The sequence below is a fragment of the Lutra lutra genome, chromosome 9 (genome assembly GCF_902655055.1).
Source record: "Lutra lutra chromosome 9, mLutLut1.2, whole genome shotgun sequence".
Lineage (NCBI taxonomy): Eukaryota > Metazoa > Chordata > Mammalia > Carnivora > Mustelidae > Lutra > Lutra lutra.
In genome coordinates, this window is record NC_062286.1 from 122,698,791 (window position 1) to 122,711,512 (window position 12,722).

At 43.9% G+C, this 12,722-nt stretch overlaps 1 protein-coding gene across 1 annotated transcript in view; it reads left to right on the top strand.

The window, feature by feature from the left end:
• Window positions 1-12,722, top strand: part of CTNNBL1 (catenin beta like 1) — a 161,586-nt gene that overhangs the window by 122,614 nt on the left and 26,250 nt on the right. Inside the window, exons 12-13 of the mRNA XM_047745001.1 lie at window positions 10,455-10,552; window positions 12,585-12,665. Coding sequence (XP_047600957.1) covers window positions 10,455-10,552; window positions 12,585-12,665 — 179 coding nt within the window. The remainder of the gene's footprint in view (window positions 1-10,454; window positions 10,553-12,584; window positions 12,666-12,722) is intronic.

Genomic DNA, 12,722 nt, shown 5'->3' on the forward strand with positions numbered 1-12,722 from the left:
AGGCTACTTCTCTCCTTTATAGACAAGGATATTGAGGCCCAGAGAGTAGATGGACAAGAGACCTATACAGAGCCAAGGAGAAGACTTTTTTTAAAGTTTGTACTAGAAATCCCTGTCTCTTAAGTCTTTTCTGGTGTTCTTTTTTTTTTTTTTTTTTTTAAGATTTTATTTATTTATTTATTTGAGAGAGAGAGACAGTGAGAGAGAGCATGAGCAAGGAGAAGGTCAGAGAGAGAAGCAGACTCCCCGCGGAGCCGGGAGCCTGATGCGGGACTCGATCCCGGGACTCCAGGATCATGACCCGAGCCGAAGGCAGTCGTCCAACCAACTGAGCCACCCAGGCGTCCCCTTTTCTGGTGTTCTTTATGTCATACTTTACTTCTTCCCTCCAGAAGGGGGCAAGGAAACTGGGCTTGTTTCTGAAAGACCATTAACTATTTCAGTTTTTGCTTAGGGAGAAGTAACTCTTAGATATACCCAAATGCAGTTTATTGCATTTGTTTCTTATGTTTCTGTGATGATCTGGATCTGTTCCTGCTTCCCCTCCAGTGTACATTCTAGTAAATCTTCCAGAATGATCTTTCTGGAACATAAGTCTGACCATACTACTTATTCTCCATCCTGCGTTCTATAGGTCTTATGGGATAAAGTCCTGCCTCTAGTTGAGTGTGCAGGGTTCCTGCTTCTCTTGCTTCATCTTAACCCCACCACCCACCCCTGCAGCCTGTCCTCTCTTCTGCTCCTTCACACCTCCGTGCCTTTCAGCCTCTTATGTTTTTTTTTTTTTAATTTTTTATTTATTTATTTATTTATTTGACAGAGAGAGATCACAAGTAGACGGAGAGGCAGGCAGAGAGAGAGAGAGAGAGGGAAGCAGGCTCCCCACTGAGCAGAGAGCCCGATGCGGGACTCGATCCTAGGACCCTGAGATCATGACCTGAGCCGAAGGCAGCGGCTTAACCCACTGAGCCACCCAGGCGCCCCCAGCCTCTTATGTTTTGTCTAGAATGGTGTTCCTCCTTTGTGTCTCTGATAAATTCCTCCTCAGTCTTCAGAGGAGACTCTGAAAATTCCCTGATTGACCCAGACCCTCACAGGGAATCAGTTACTCCTTTTTTATGCATAGATATTTCTGACAGCTAACTCTTAAAACCATGGTGTTCTCTTAGGATGTCACATTCAGTATTAGTTGAATTTTTGTGGTGCAAGACTAGGTGCTGAAGGTGTAGAGATGAGTATGATGTGGCCCCCACTTGGGATCTCTTGAGAAGACTCATACGGCAGAGCGGTGGTTTCGGGGCAGCGGCCCGAGTACTCCTATGGCCAGCAGCGTAGGGAGCTCACTGCCTTGCAGCCTTCCAGGCATCAACTGTTGTGAAATTTTTATCGCATGAAACTACCTCATGGCTTTATCTGCAAAACTAGTGAGGTTGAATGGTTTTTAAATCTGCTTATGGGGTATTTTTAACTCATGAGGAAGATAATCAAGTTTTAGTATAGTGGAACTAATTCATTAGGTCACTTCCTAGCTGTGAAATCCTAGGAAGCGAAGTTTTTTCCCTGGCTGAGTCTCTGGTTTCTTATCTATAAAATGGGGAGAATAATAAACATGTTTCCTAGGATTGTTATGAGAATTCAATGAAGTAACACATGCAGAGTACACACAGGCACATAGTAGGTTTACAATAAATATTGATTGCCTCTTTAAGTCCCTAGTCTCTAGCCCAGGGCCTGCCTCATATTCAGGAGTCAGTAAATGTTTATGAAGAATAGGAATGTATGCATTTTGTATGTCTGTGTCTAAAGGGCTATATATAGATGCTAACACAGATCCATCTGTTTCGAGAAGAGCGTTTGACTTGACTTGCATCAATATTCGACTGGAGTGGCTGAGCACGCGCGCGTGACTCTTCTTGGGTTACCACATCTCCTGCTAAGCAGATGTCCATTATAATGGAATGTAAAAAAGGGAAAAATAATAATAAAGGCAGAGGAGTGTAATGTTGTGGCTTGATTTGACAGGGCCTCCTGCTACTTCAGCTGCTAGTGCCAGGCATGAAGCAGATTAATCTGTATGCCAGCACACTACTGCTGAAGCCGGGGTCGGTTTAATTAGGGTATTTTAAACATCCTGTTTGCATCTAGAGTCTTACCAGGAAGCAGGATGTCTGTCTGTCTGTCTGTCTGAGGGAGTTCAGGGACAGGTGGGCAGCAAGGATGGGCAATAAAACAGAGATGGTTTTAATTTTAGAAACAAGAGAAGAACACTTCTGTATGATCTCCTTAAGACAAAAGAGCTAATGGCCTTAGATGTTCCATGGAAACAAAGGCAGCCCTGCTGCATGGCCTTGAATTTAAAAGTGGCCTGCAAGATCTTGCCAAGACATGGGCCTGATGGTTGAAGTACAGGGACCATTTCCATCCTAAGAGTAGAGCTATAGCTGACCCATATCTTTCTTAACCATTTGGGCTTCTGGAAGGCAGGTGCAGGCTCTGAAGCTGGATGCACCTCAGAGGGGCCCTGAATTCATTGTCCAACCACACAGGCTGGGCCAGTATTTAGATGCTAGGCTAGCAGGGCACTGATCAGGGTCCATAGTCCAGCATTTGTACTTATATATGATCTGCACTCCGCCCCCACCTTTCCAACCTCATCACCTTTCTTCCTCCCTTCCCTCTGCCACACAAATCCTTTCCCAGTTCTTTGCCATAACCCGCGCATTCCAGCTTAATGCCTTTGATGCATGCTTTCCGTCTGGTTGGAATACCTTTGTTCCCATTCCCTCCCCGCCCCCTTCAAAGCTCTTTTCTTGCTTTCTTCTCTTCTCCCAGGCTCAGTTCACATGGCATCTTGCCCACCAGTCTTCCCAGACACCCTGGCTAGCAAGAGTATTTGCCTCCTCAGTTTCTGCCTCTTTCTCATCACTACCACTTCCTGTCAAGTAATTTTAGACTTGATAGACTGCAAGCACCTGGAGGGCAGAGTCACTGTCTGGAAATCTTTGTCCCCAAACACTGTATCTTATACATTGTAGGGTTCTATTTTATGAATAAATGAATGAAGCTGTGTCCGTTCCTGTGTCTAAGACCCCTGGAAGCTGCCTCCTGTGGCCCAGCTCAGGTTGTTAGTGCCTCTTCTTCCCTTTTGGTGGCCTCCTGGAACCAAAACTTCAAGAGATGCAAGCAGGACACCTCTGACATCTGGAGGCCTTTCTCTTGGCACAGAATGGTAAGGAAGTCATTTAGGGATTGACACTGTGCTCCCTGTCACCTCCATCCCCCTGTTCCCCACCTCCCACTCCAATCCCTACTTTGGGAGACCTGTAGGAACTAAATGTATCCATAGAACCCAAAATCCTGGCCTCTGTTTCTCTATCCGCTTTCCCACAGAGAGCTTGGAGCTATGAGCTCACAGCCGTTCACTTGCCTATGTAACGCACCCAGCTCTGTGTCACTTCCAGGAGTCTGAGAATGCGAAATGACAAAAATAGCCAGCCCTGCCCATTCCTTCCTCTTTCCTCCCCTACCCCAACTGAGTTAGGGACCCTTCACATGTGTGCTCTGCGTACTCCACGTGTACCACACACTCGTGTACTCGATGGTAGGTCTTTATTTCTTAGCCTCGCTCCTAGGATGATGAGCTCCTTTAAGGTGGTCTGTCTTCCTTCTTCTCTGTGTCCCAGCACTTGCTACATTGCCCGGCACATAGTAGGTGCCCAGAAGTTTGAGCTGGTGTATGCACCACTTCATGCCCTGTAATTAATTATCCTGTGCTCACAAAACTCATAAAAGAGAAGGTATTTTTCATTTCCTCTACAGATCATGGGCTGTGTTTTCAATTCTACAGCAAGATCAAAAGGCAAATGATTACCATGGCCGAGTACATTTATTTTTATTAAAAGGTAGGACCATCTCTGCTTCGCTGTGCTGTGTCCTTCAGCTTACTAGTAAATAGCCACCGCCCACTGCAGGGCTGTCTGCAAGTCTCCCAGAACTTGTATTATCTAGCTTTATAGGCAGTCAATGCACAAGTACTTTATTTTAATTTATTCTAGGATTAAAGAGTCTGAGTGAAGTTGGCCTTGCGCCATCTTAGGGTTAGAACAAATCTCGAGTTACAGAAGATAACCCCACCAGCTGAGAAAGTCAGGCCACCTAAGTTCCTGTTTCCCTCGGCACAGGCAAGTGAGGGTAGCACAGGCAGACTAAAACACAGTCAGTGGCAGGCACGTGACCAGGAGGCACTGTGGGAGGCGCTAGGTGGTGATCTGCGACAGGTACGTGGGCTGGAGACTGTCTTGCCATGTTTCTCATCAGCACAGAAAATCTCAAATGAATGTCTGTTGGGTGCCTATTGTGCACCTGTCTCATTTGATACAGTGGATTTAATAGCTGGAAGGGACAGCCCCATTTTACAAACAGGAAAACAGACTTACTGACTAAACAATATGCCCAGGTTTTAGTGAGCACCAGAGGCAAGACTCAAATCCAAGTCTGTCTGATCCTAAAGCTCCACATAAGGTTAGTTAATTGTTGGCCTTTCTGGAGCAGGTCCTGGAAGTTAGACTTCCTGCTGTACCTATGCGTCTTTCTCAGCAGTGGGCCATCAGTAGGCCTGGTTGTTAACAGACCTATCTATGGATAAGGAGCTCTCCTCACAGAGAGAGGTGTTAACCTCCTGGGGTTTGGACCACCCTTTTTTAAGACTGAGGATGAGAAATGTTAGTCCATCTCCTTTACAAAAACAGTGCATCCTGTACGAGGCTAGTTGGAGTCACTGCCACAGTCTGGTTTGTTCCATTCTGGAAAGACCTCTGATCTGGGTATACTAGATCATAGGTTCTTAACCAAGGAGCCATCCCCAAGAGATGGAAACACTCTGAAATTCAATGGAGGTGTTACATTTGTATATAATACATTTTGCAAAGGATAGCATGCATAAGAGTTCATCAGATTCTTGAAAGTTTCTGTTGTGATTTTTTTTTTAAAGATTTTATTTATTTATTTGACAGAGAGAGATCACAAGCAGGCAGAGAGGCAGTCAGAGAGAGAAGGAAGCAGGCTCCCTGCTGAGCAAAGAGCCCGATGCGGGGCTAGATCCCAGGACCCTGAGATCATGACCTGAGCCGAAGGCAGCGGCTTAACCCACTGAGCCACCCAGGCGCCCCTCTGTTGTGATTTTTTAAAAAGATAAATTGCAGACCTAGATGCCAGCGGTCCTTTTGACCTGAAGCAAATCACATCCCTTATCAGGGCTATGGTTTCTATACTCAAAATTCCAGAGGAGTTGAAGCAAAGATTTCTAATTCTCCTTCCAGCTCTGAAAATGACAGAACTCAAACTGACCCCAGAGAATCAAACTGCAGATACCCAGGGGTCTAACCCATTGCTAATCACCCTTGAGAGGCCCCTAAAGCTAGGGAAGAGGGGCCAGAACCACCCCTCTACAGTGGTGTCACTGATTAGTGCCTGAGGCTGGCAGGCAGGGGCTCACACTGACACAGTGTCAGTACTGGCTCTGGTATATTCCACCAAGACCCCGGCCTCCCTACCTAGTGACTTGAAATTATGGGTTGGCTTGGCCTTCTCCTCTAGGGAGCCTGTGGCTTCCTTTACTGTGTGTGTGTGTGTGTGTGTGTGTGTGTGTGTGTGTGTGTGTGTGTGTGTATTCATTCTGCTCTCCCGGGTCCTGTGTGTGTGTGTATGTGTGTTTGTGTTCTGCTCTCCCTGGACCCTGTCTTAGAGGTTGTTTTCTGCAGTGGGAATCACCACATCCACGCCATCTGCGTTGACAGCTCCATAGCCTCCTTCGACTCCATTTTATCCTGTCGAAATGACAGAGCAGCTGAGTGGTGCTGGCCAGCAGATAAACCTGTTATCTCCCCTGCTCTCTGTGCCAGCAGCTCTCCCCATCTTCTTGGTGCATGAAAAATTGACACCACCTTGGGCTTAAATCTGTTCCTAGGGAGGCTACATTTATTAGTGGCTAATGAAACTGTGAGTGTGTGTGTGTGTGTGTGTGTGTGTGTGTGTGTGTATAAAACTTGGGGTAGCTGAAGTGTTTTCCTCTCTGTCAGGCACCAGTGACCTACAGCCAACCACAGAACCCAGAGAGAAAGAGACAGGAGGTACCTAAGCTACCTAAGCAGCTTCAGGTCTCCTGAAATTAACAACCTGTTCTTTGCTTAAAATCCCAAATAGGTAAATGCCATTTGTTCTTAGTATATACTCTGTAATAGATCAAGGTATCTCCTGCTCCAGGCTGGGATGAGCTGTAGAAATGCATGCTAATATGATCTAGTGCCAAAAAAGATGATTATTCTGTATATTACATTTTCCTCTTTGAAAATACAGCTCCTGATAGCAGCACTGTTCCACTGGCACCCCACCCTCCCATCTTGTTCGGGTATATAGAGAACATTCTCTTGCAACTCTTTACCCTCCATCATAATCAGCATGATTAAAAGGGAAATTTGAGAAGTTCTGGTTCAGTATTTGCAGAACTGCCTAAAACCCAAAGTCTCTTCTTTATTTGGACTCAGGTAGAAATCACCTCTGGAAAGAGTAACTCAGTAGGAGAGAAGAGGGGTTCTTATTCACGTCTTATTCCATATGGCCTGTTGCTTCATTTTCTCTCATTAAAATTGTTGAATTTTTTTTAAATCCACATTTACATAGTGCCAATCTTTTGGACACAATGAGCCCCACATGAAGCACATCATCAGGCTTTGCGTGGTTTAGTTTCTGGTTTCTTTTATCTTATTTAAAAGTTCTGATGGTTACTTTTTATATCCAGAAAACATATAACAACATAGTAGGAAAGCTTATTGTTTAGAGTCAGGCATCTTGGGTTCCGACCTAGTTCCCACCACTGACCGAAGGCCATGATGTTAAGTAAGTTGATTAACCTCTCTGAGCCTTGGATTCTCCATTTATAAAAGAGGGATGAGAATGGTACCTTTCTCATGGCTTAGTAGTGAGGATTCGGTGAGAAAATTGTGTACAGATTCAAGCCTACTGTCACAGATACACAATTGGTGACAGTTACTTTCAGCTAGGTACTTGAAGCTACTTGTAGCAAAACAATATGGTGATACTAAACCTTAGCTTTGAATAAGAATTTGTCAAAACACAAATGTCCAGCTGGAGAAAATATTTGCAGTGTATATGACAAAAGGATAATAGTCTTAATTTACATAGAGCTCATAGAAATCAAATTGGCAATAAGGCCAGGCAGCTCACCCAGAAAGCAATACAAGCGGTTAGTAAACATCAGAAAAGCTGCTTAACCTTGTTCATAACAAGAACAAAAACATGCTAATCAGAAGAAGATCCCACTTTTCACCCACTAAGTTGTCATAATTTTTAAGTTGGATAGGAACCAATCTGAGTGAGGATATGGGAAAACGGATACTCTTTATATGTAAGAGTATAAATACATATATATATGTATTGTATTGCATATACATATATATCTATATATATATCTATTGTATATACATATATAAAATTTTGCTTCCATTCTGTGTGTGCGTGCATGTGTGTGTGTGTGTGTGAGACACTGAGAATGGACATGAAATTGGTACAACTTTTTTGACAAATAACTTGTCAGCGTCTTTCAGTATATTCTGTATGAATGCTTTTTGACTCACCCAGTTCCACTGCTAGGAATTTGCCATAAGTATACACATGCAGTGGGGCACGTGGGTGGGTCAGTGTTAAAGCCTCTGCCTTCAGCTCAGGTCATGATCCCAGGGTCCTGGGGTCGAGCCCCGCATCGGGCTGTCTGCTCAGCGGGGAGCCTGCTTCCCCGCCTCTCTGCCTACTTGTGATCTCTCTTTCTTTCTCTCTGTGTCAGATAAATAAATAAAATCTTTAAAAAAAATACACATACAAAGGTGTATTAATGCCAGAAAAAAAGTACACATGCCAGAATATGTGTACATCGATGTTTGGTGCAGCATTGTTTCTAACAGCAAAAACAAAACAAACAACCGAAAACTGGAAACCACCTAAAATACTCATGATTGAGCAGGACACTAGTTAAATTACGATAAATAAGGTCAGTGGAATCCTAGATAGCCATTAGAAAAAAACGAATTGTGTACTGATATGGAAAGATATATATATAGATAGATAGATAGATAGATGTGTATATATATACGTATATATATAATATATACACATATATATGTGTATTTTTACATCTTATGTGTATTTATATTACTATTATGTATGTATATATTTTTTTTTTCCTCTCCTCTAAGAATATACACAAGATACCTTATAGGTATTTTCCCCTTGGGAGAGAAGAAAAGGATGATGACAGGAGTACGGGAAAAGACAAATATTAGGTGTTCAATCAATACTTGTTGAATGTGTTTTATACCTTTTGTGAATGGTCTCATTTTTACCATGTGTATCCATTACTTCTATTTTATTTAATTTTTTAAAGATGTTATTTATTTCTTTGAGAGAATGGGAAAGGATGCAAGCAGCGGGGAGGTGCAGAGGGAGAAGCCAAGCAGGGAACCAAACATGGGGCTAGATCCAGCACAATGGGGTTATGACATAAGCCAAAGGGAGGTGCTTAATCAACTGAGTGACCCAGGTACCCCCTTACTTTTATTTTAAAATCAATTGGTGGATCATGGTGGGAATCCCTAATAAGGCAGTAAAAGAAATTGCTTCCTGTGGGTGAGCTGAAACTCATCTTTGAGCTTCCCAGTAGCCAAGGCAAAGAGGGAACCCTGATAAGCATAAAAAATTCATCAGGAAAGAGAAACATTTTCCTGATCTTCATCTCTAAAAGGACTCTAGCGCTAAGGTTTGGTCTAAACTCACATTTTGTTTTGTCTCTCCCCATCTTGAAATTCATGGGTGGATTCTTGCAACTTTTTTTCATGATCTACCCTCTGCCACCTAACTGGCGTCCCCTCCTCTCTCTCTGCCTGCCTCTCTGCCTACTGGTGATCTCTGTCTGTCAAATAAATAAAATCTTAAAAAAAAAATATTCCAAGCAAGAGAGGACAGTGTTGTGGACCTGAGTAGCCATCACGGGGGCAGCAGGAAGAAGAGGTGGGATTCTGGGTATAATTTGAAGGTAAAGCTGACAAGATTTCCTGTGAGACCTGTGAAGAAGGAGAGGATAAGGGACATCTCCACTGTTTTCAGCCTGAGGAACTGGAGAACTTGGTTGCCATTAACCAGGTGGGGAAGACTGTGGGGAACAGGTTTGAGGAGGCAGAACAGGAGCTGGATTTGGGATGTGTTCAATTTAAAGGACCTGTTGTCAACCACATGGAGAGAGCAGGGAGAAAGGTGAGCACATGAGTCTGCTTTCAGAGAATAGGACTGGCTGGTAAACCCAATTTTGGCTGCTGTCAGCGTGTAGGTGGTTTTTAGAGCAGTGGGACTAGTGTGGGTCTTCCCAGAGAGGTGACCGTGGATAGAAGACAGGATGCTGGACGACCTCCGGCAGTACGAGACTGGGAATGTGGAGAGGCAGGGAATGCTTCCTACGTAAATGAGGGGCAAACAGTCGTATCTATTCTGTGGTGAATGCCTACCGGGGGCTTTAATTAATAGGTGACTTTTTGAGAACTCAAGGGGAGTTTGACATGTGAAGATGTTCTTCAGTCACTTTTCAGATAGAGTATTTGTTGCCTATGCCCTGGGCATTATCTCAAAATAAACTTCCCTCTGTCATTTCTCCACGACTAGACTTCTGCCGCCTCCTTTTCAAGGTCATTATTCTTGATTTTTAAAAATTCTTTTTAAAGAAAAGAATCTCTTCACAGCTAAAGCCTATAATATACCCTTCAATTACCCTCTTCTTCCCACGGTAGAAAAATAGTAGCTCATAATAGAAGCCTGTGGGTTATATGAACTCAAAAAGCATCATTACCATTTTGAAGTACTTACTGGCCAACTGCTTTCAAACTTGGAGGAGTTTTAGCTGCACCAGAATGGCAGTGATAACCCTGGTGCCCTATCACGTCTCTTACTGAATTCCAGGATATTTACCTGGGGAAGATATGAGGGAATTTGAGGATTTGATAGAACATGTCTTGTTTGTTCATTATATACTCATCTCATAGCAGACATTCATACTGTGTTCACAGGTTATTTCTGTAAATGGGAGATTAGTTTAAGGTTCTGTTGTGGACAATAAAAATCAATTAATTCCAGGTGGACTAGAAGTTCTGAGTTTTGATTCACTCGTTCAAGTTGTCCTTGAGGATATCATCCCTTTTGAATATGTTTCTTGTGCAACGTGTCAAGATCAGTTCAGGTTTCCAATGACACAATTTAAGTTCTTGTCTTATTAATCAATAGCAGCAGTCAGGGAAGGCCTACTTATTCCTCCTCCAATAGAACCAGTTCAGGCTTGAAGAGAGGTAATAATTACCGCTCTGATCACAGCATGTTCCCTTTTCTCCTTCCCAACCCAGAGCATGTCTGTTCGATCCTGGCTTCCCTCCTGCGGAACCTGAGAGGGCAGCAGCGAACCCGGCTTCTGAATAAATTCACTGAAAATGACAGTGAGAAGGTGGGTGTGCCTGCTGCACGGTAAGGCTGGGCCCAGGGCCGGGGGGTGCTGGAAGAGCTCATGACCTGATACCATCTGGGGGGTCCTGGGCTGAGCGCTCCTGCCCTAAAGTATTTTCTCCAGAATGGCTTTGGGTCTCAGGTTTTTCTGTGATTCTGCCTCTCCTCTCCAGATCCATCCTTCTGGAAGTAGTAGCACCTTGGGGTGGCAGCAGCTAGTACCTCAGGGTGATTTTTAGACCCAGTGAGAGTGGGGTTGTATTAGGATTTGGATTGGGGGCTGCACAGCATGGCAAAGTCATCAAGAACCATAGGCTTTAGATTCAGATGTCTGGATTTGAACCTGGTTTTGCTATTTTCAACATATGTACAACTGTGAGCCTTGTTTTCCCTGTCTTTGAAATGGACATGTTAATTCCCATCTTGAACAGTCAAGGAAAGGAAGACTAAATGTGGCCTTCCTAGGTGGCAGTAATGGAAGGTTCTGTTATGGACATAGAGAAGGGAGAGCCTGTCCTCCACGTCCTGTGGGATAAGAGAATGATCACATAAATGAGATTAGGTGCATCTTTTACATTGTGATTTAGCGTGCCAAACCATAAGAGTTTCAATAGTAGCAAGAGTCAGCATATATTTAATGATTGGGGGGCTTAGCAGGCCCCTTTCATTGTTTCATGTATTCTCCCGGTACCGTGGGGTCTACCCTCTGTGTGGCTTTCGTCCACATTTGCAGGTTAGGAAATAGGCTTGAAGGCATTACATTGCTTGCCCACAATCACCATCTACTACGGGCATGCCGCTAGTTACGAGTTAGATCATTCTAGATGAGTAAAATCAAAGACCCAAACCCCTTTTATAACTTACCATAATTCCTTTCTGTGTCCAAGGAAAGGCTGAAAGTTTGTCCTCCTTCCAAGGGAGCTTTATGGCTGTCTCTCTGAGCTTGCGCCTGACCGTCTCCTCCAGCCTCGCTAGCCGCGTAGCATGGGGAAGAGGCCACCATGAGGTTAGGCACAGAACACCTTAGCAGACATGTCACCCTGGTGACATTTAACGTCTGTGCTTCAGTTTCTTTGTCTCTCAAATTAGGGTCACTATCTTTCCTGCCTATGTTCTCAGGGTTTTTTTTAAGGTGTAAGGAAATAATGGACACGAATATGCTCCATCAACTGAAATATGTAAGATCTTGGGGTCATCACTGTTATCCAGAGAAGATTTGGGTACAGTCCTCCTGGACTCTGAGGGCATGTTGAAGCACCTTCTGGTGTTAAGCACTATAAGCTCTTGAGTAAATACCAGGGTTGCCAAGAGCCGTGGTGGTGCCAGCCTAGTAAAGAGGTAGTTTAGAACCCTAAGCTGGTTTCACGGTGTTTGTTCAGTCTTTTGGAAGTCTTAGGGAAAAGTGAAACTTTCTCAAACCCACCAAGTGTTCCTCGGGCCATGTTTGAAGCATGACTTTTGCTAAGTTGAAAACTGATTTTTAAGTTATTGCTGAGCAGAAGTCAGGGCCTTTTTTTAAGTTGCTGAAAGAGTTTTCTTCGTGTACTCTCTTCTAACTCGAAAGCAACTAAAGAGATTTTACTCAGACCTTTTTAAAAAAAGATCAGCTCTGGGGTAGAATCTGAACATGAAAGGTTTCAGTTGGAAGAAAGAAATTTCTGTAAAGTTCTAAGTGAATACCAAGTATGTAACTTCAGGCTCCTTCTCTTCGCAAGAAGGGACTTGAATTTTTATTTATCTGTTTGTTTTTAACAACTCGAATTCTCGGGAGCCCTTGAAGGGCCAGAATGCAGTACCCTTTGAGGAATGGGCCTGTGTTCAGACTGCACCCATCCCAGGTGTTGGCTTGTTCTGCCCTGGCTCTTCAATCCATTCCTGCTGTGTTCCTAAGCAGAGCTCATCCTCGATGTCAGAAGTGGGAGAGTGGGTCTCCTATTATACGGAGTGACAGTGAGATGAATGGGAGCCCCACTGTTCTCTTGCCTTGGTATTCTTTTTCCTTCTCACTCATGTCTGAAATATCTCTCTTTCAGGTTGACAGACTGATGGAGTTGCATTTTAAGTATCTGGATGCAATGCAGGTGGCGGACAAGAAGATTGAAGGGGAGAAACATGTACGTATCCTTGCCTGTCTTTTGCCGACTGTCGACTTGCATTTCATTTGGGTCCCT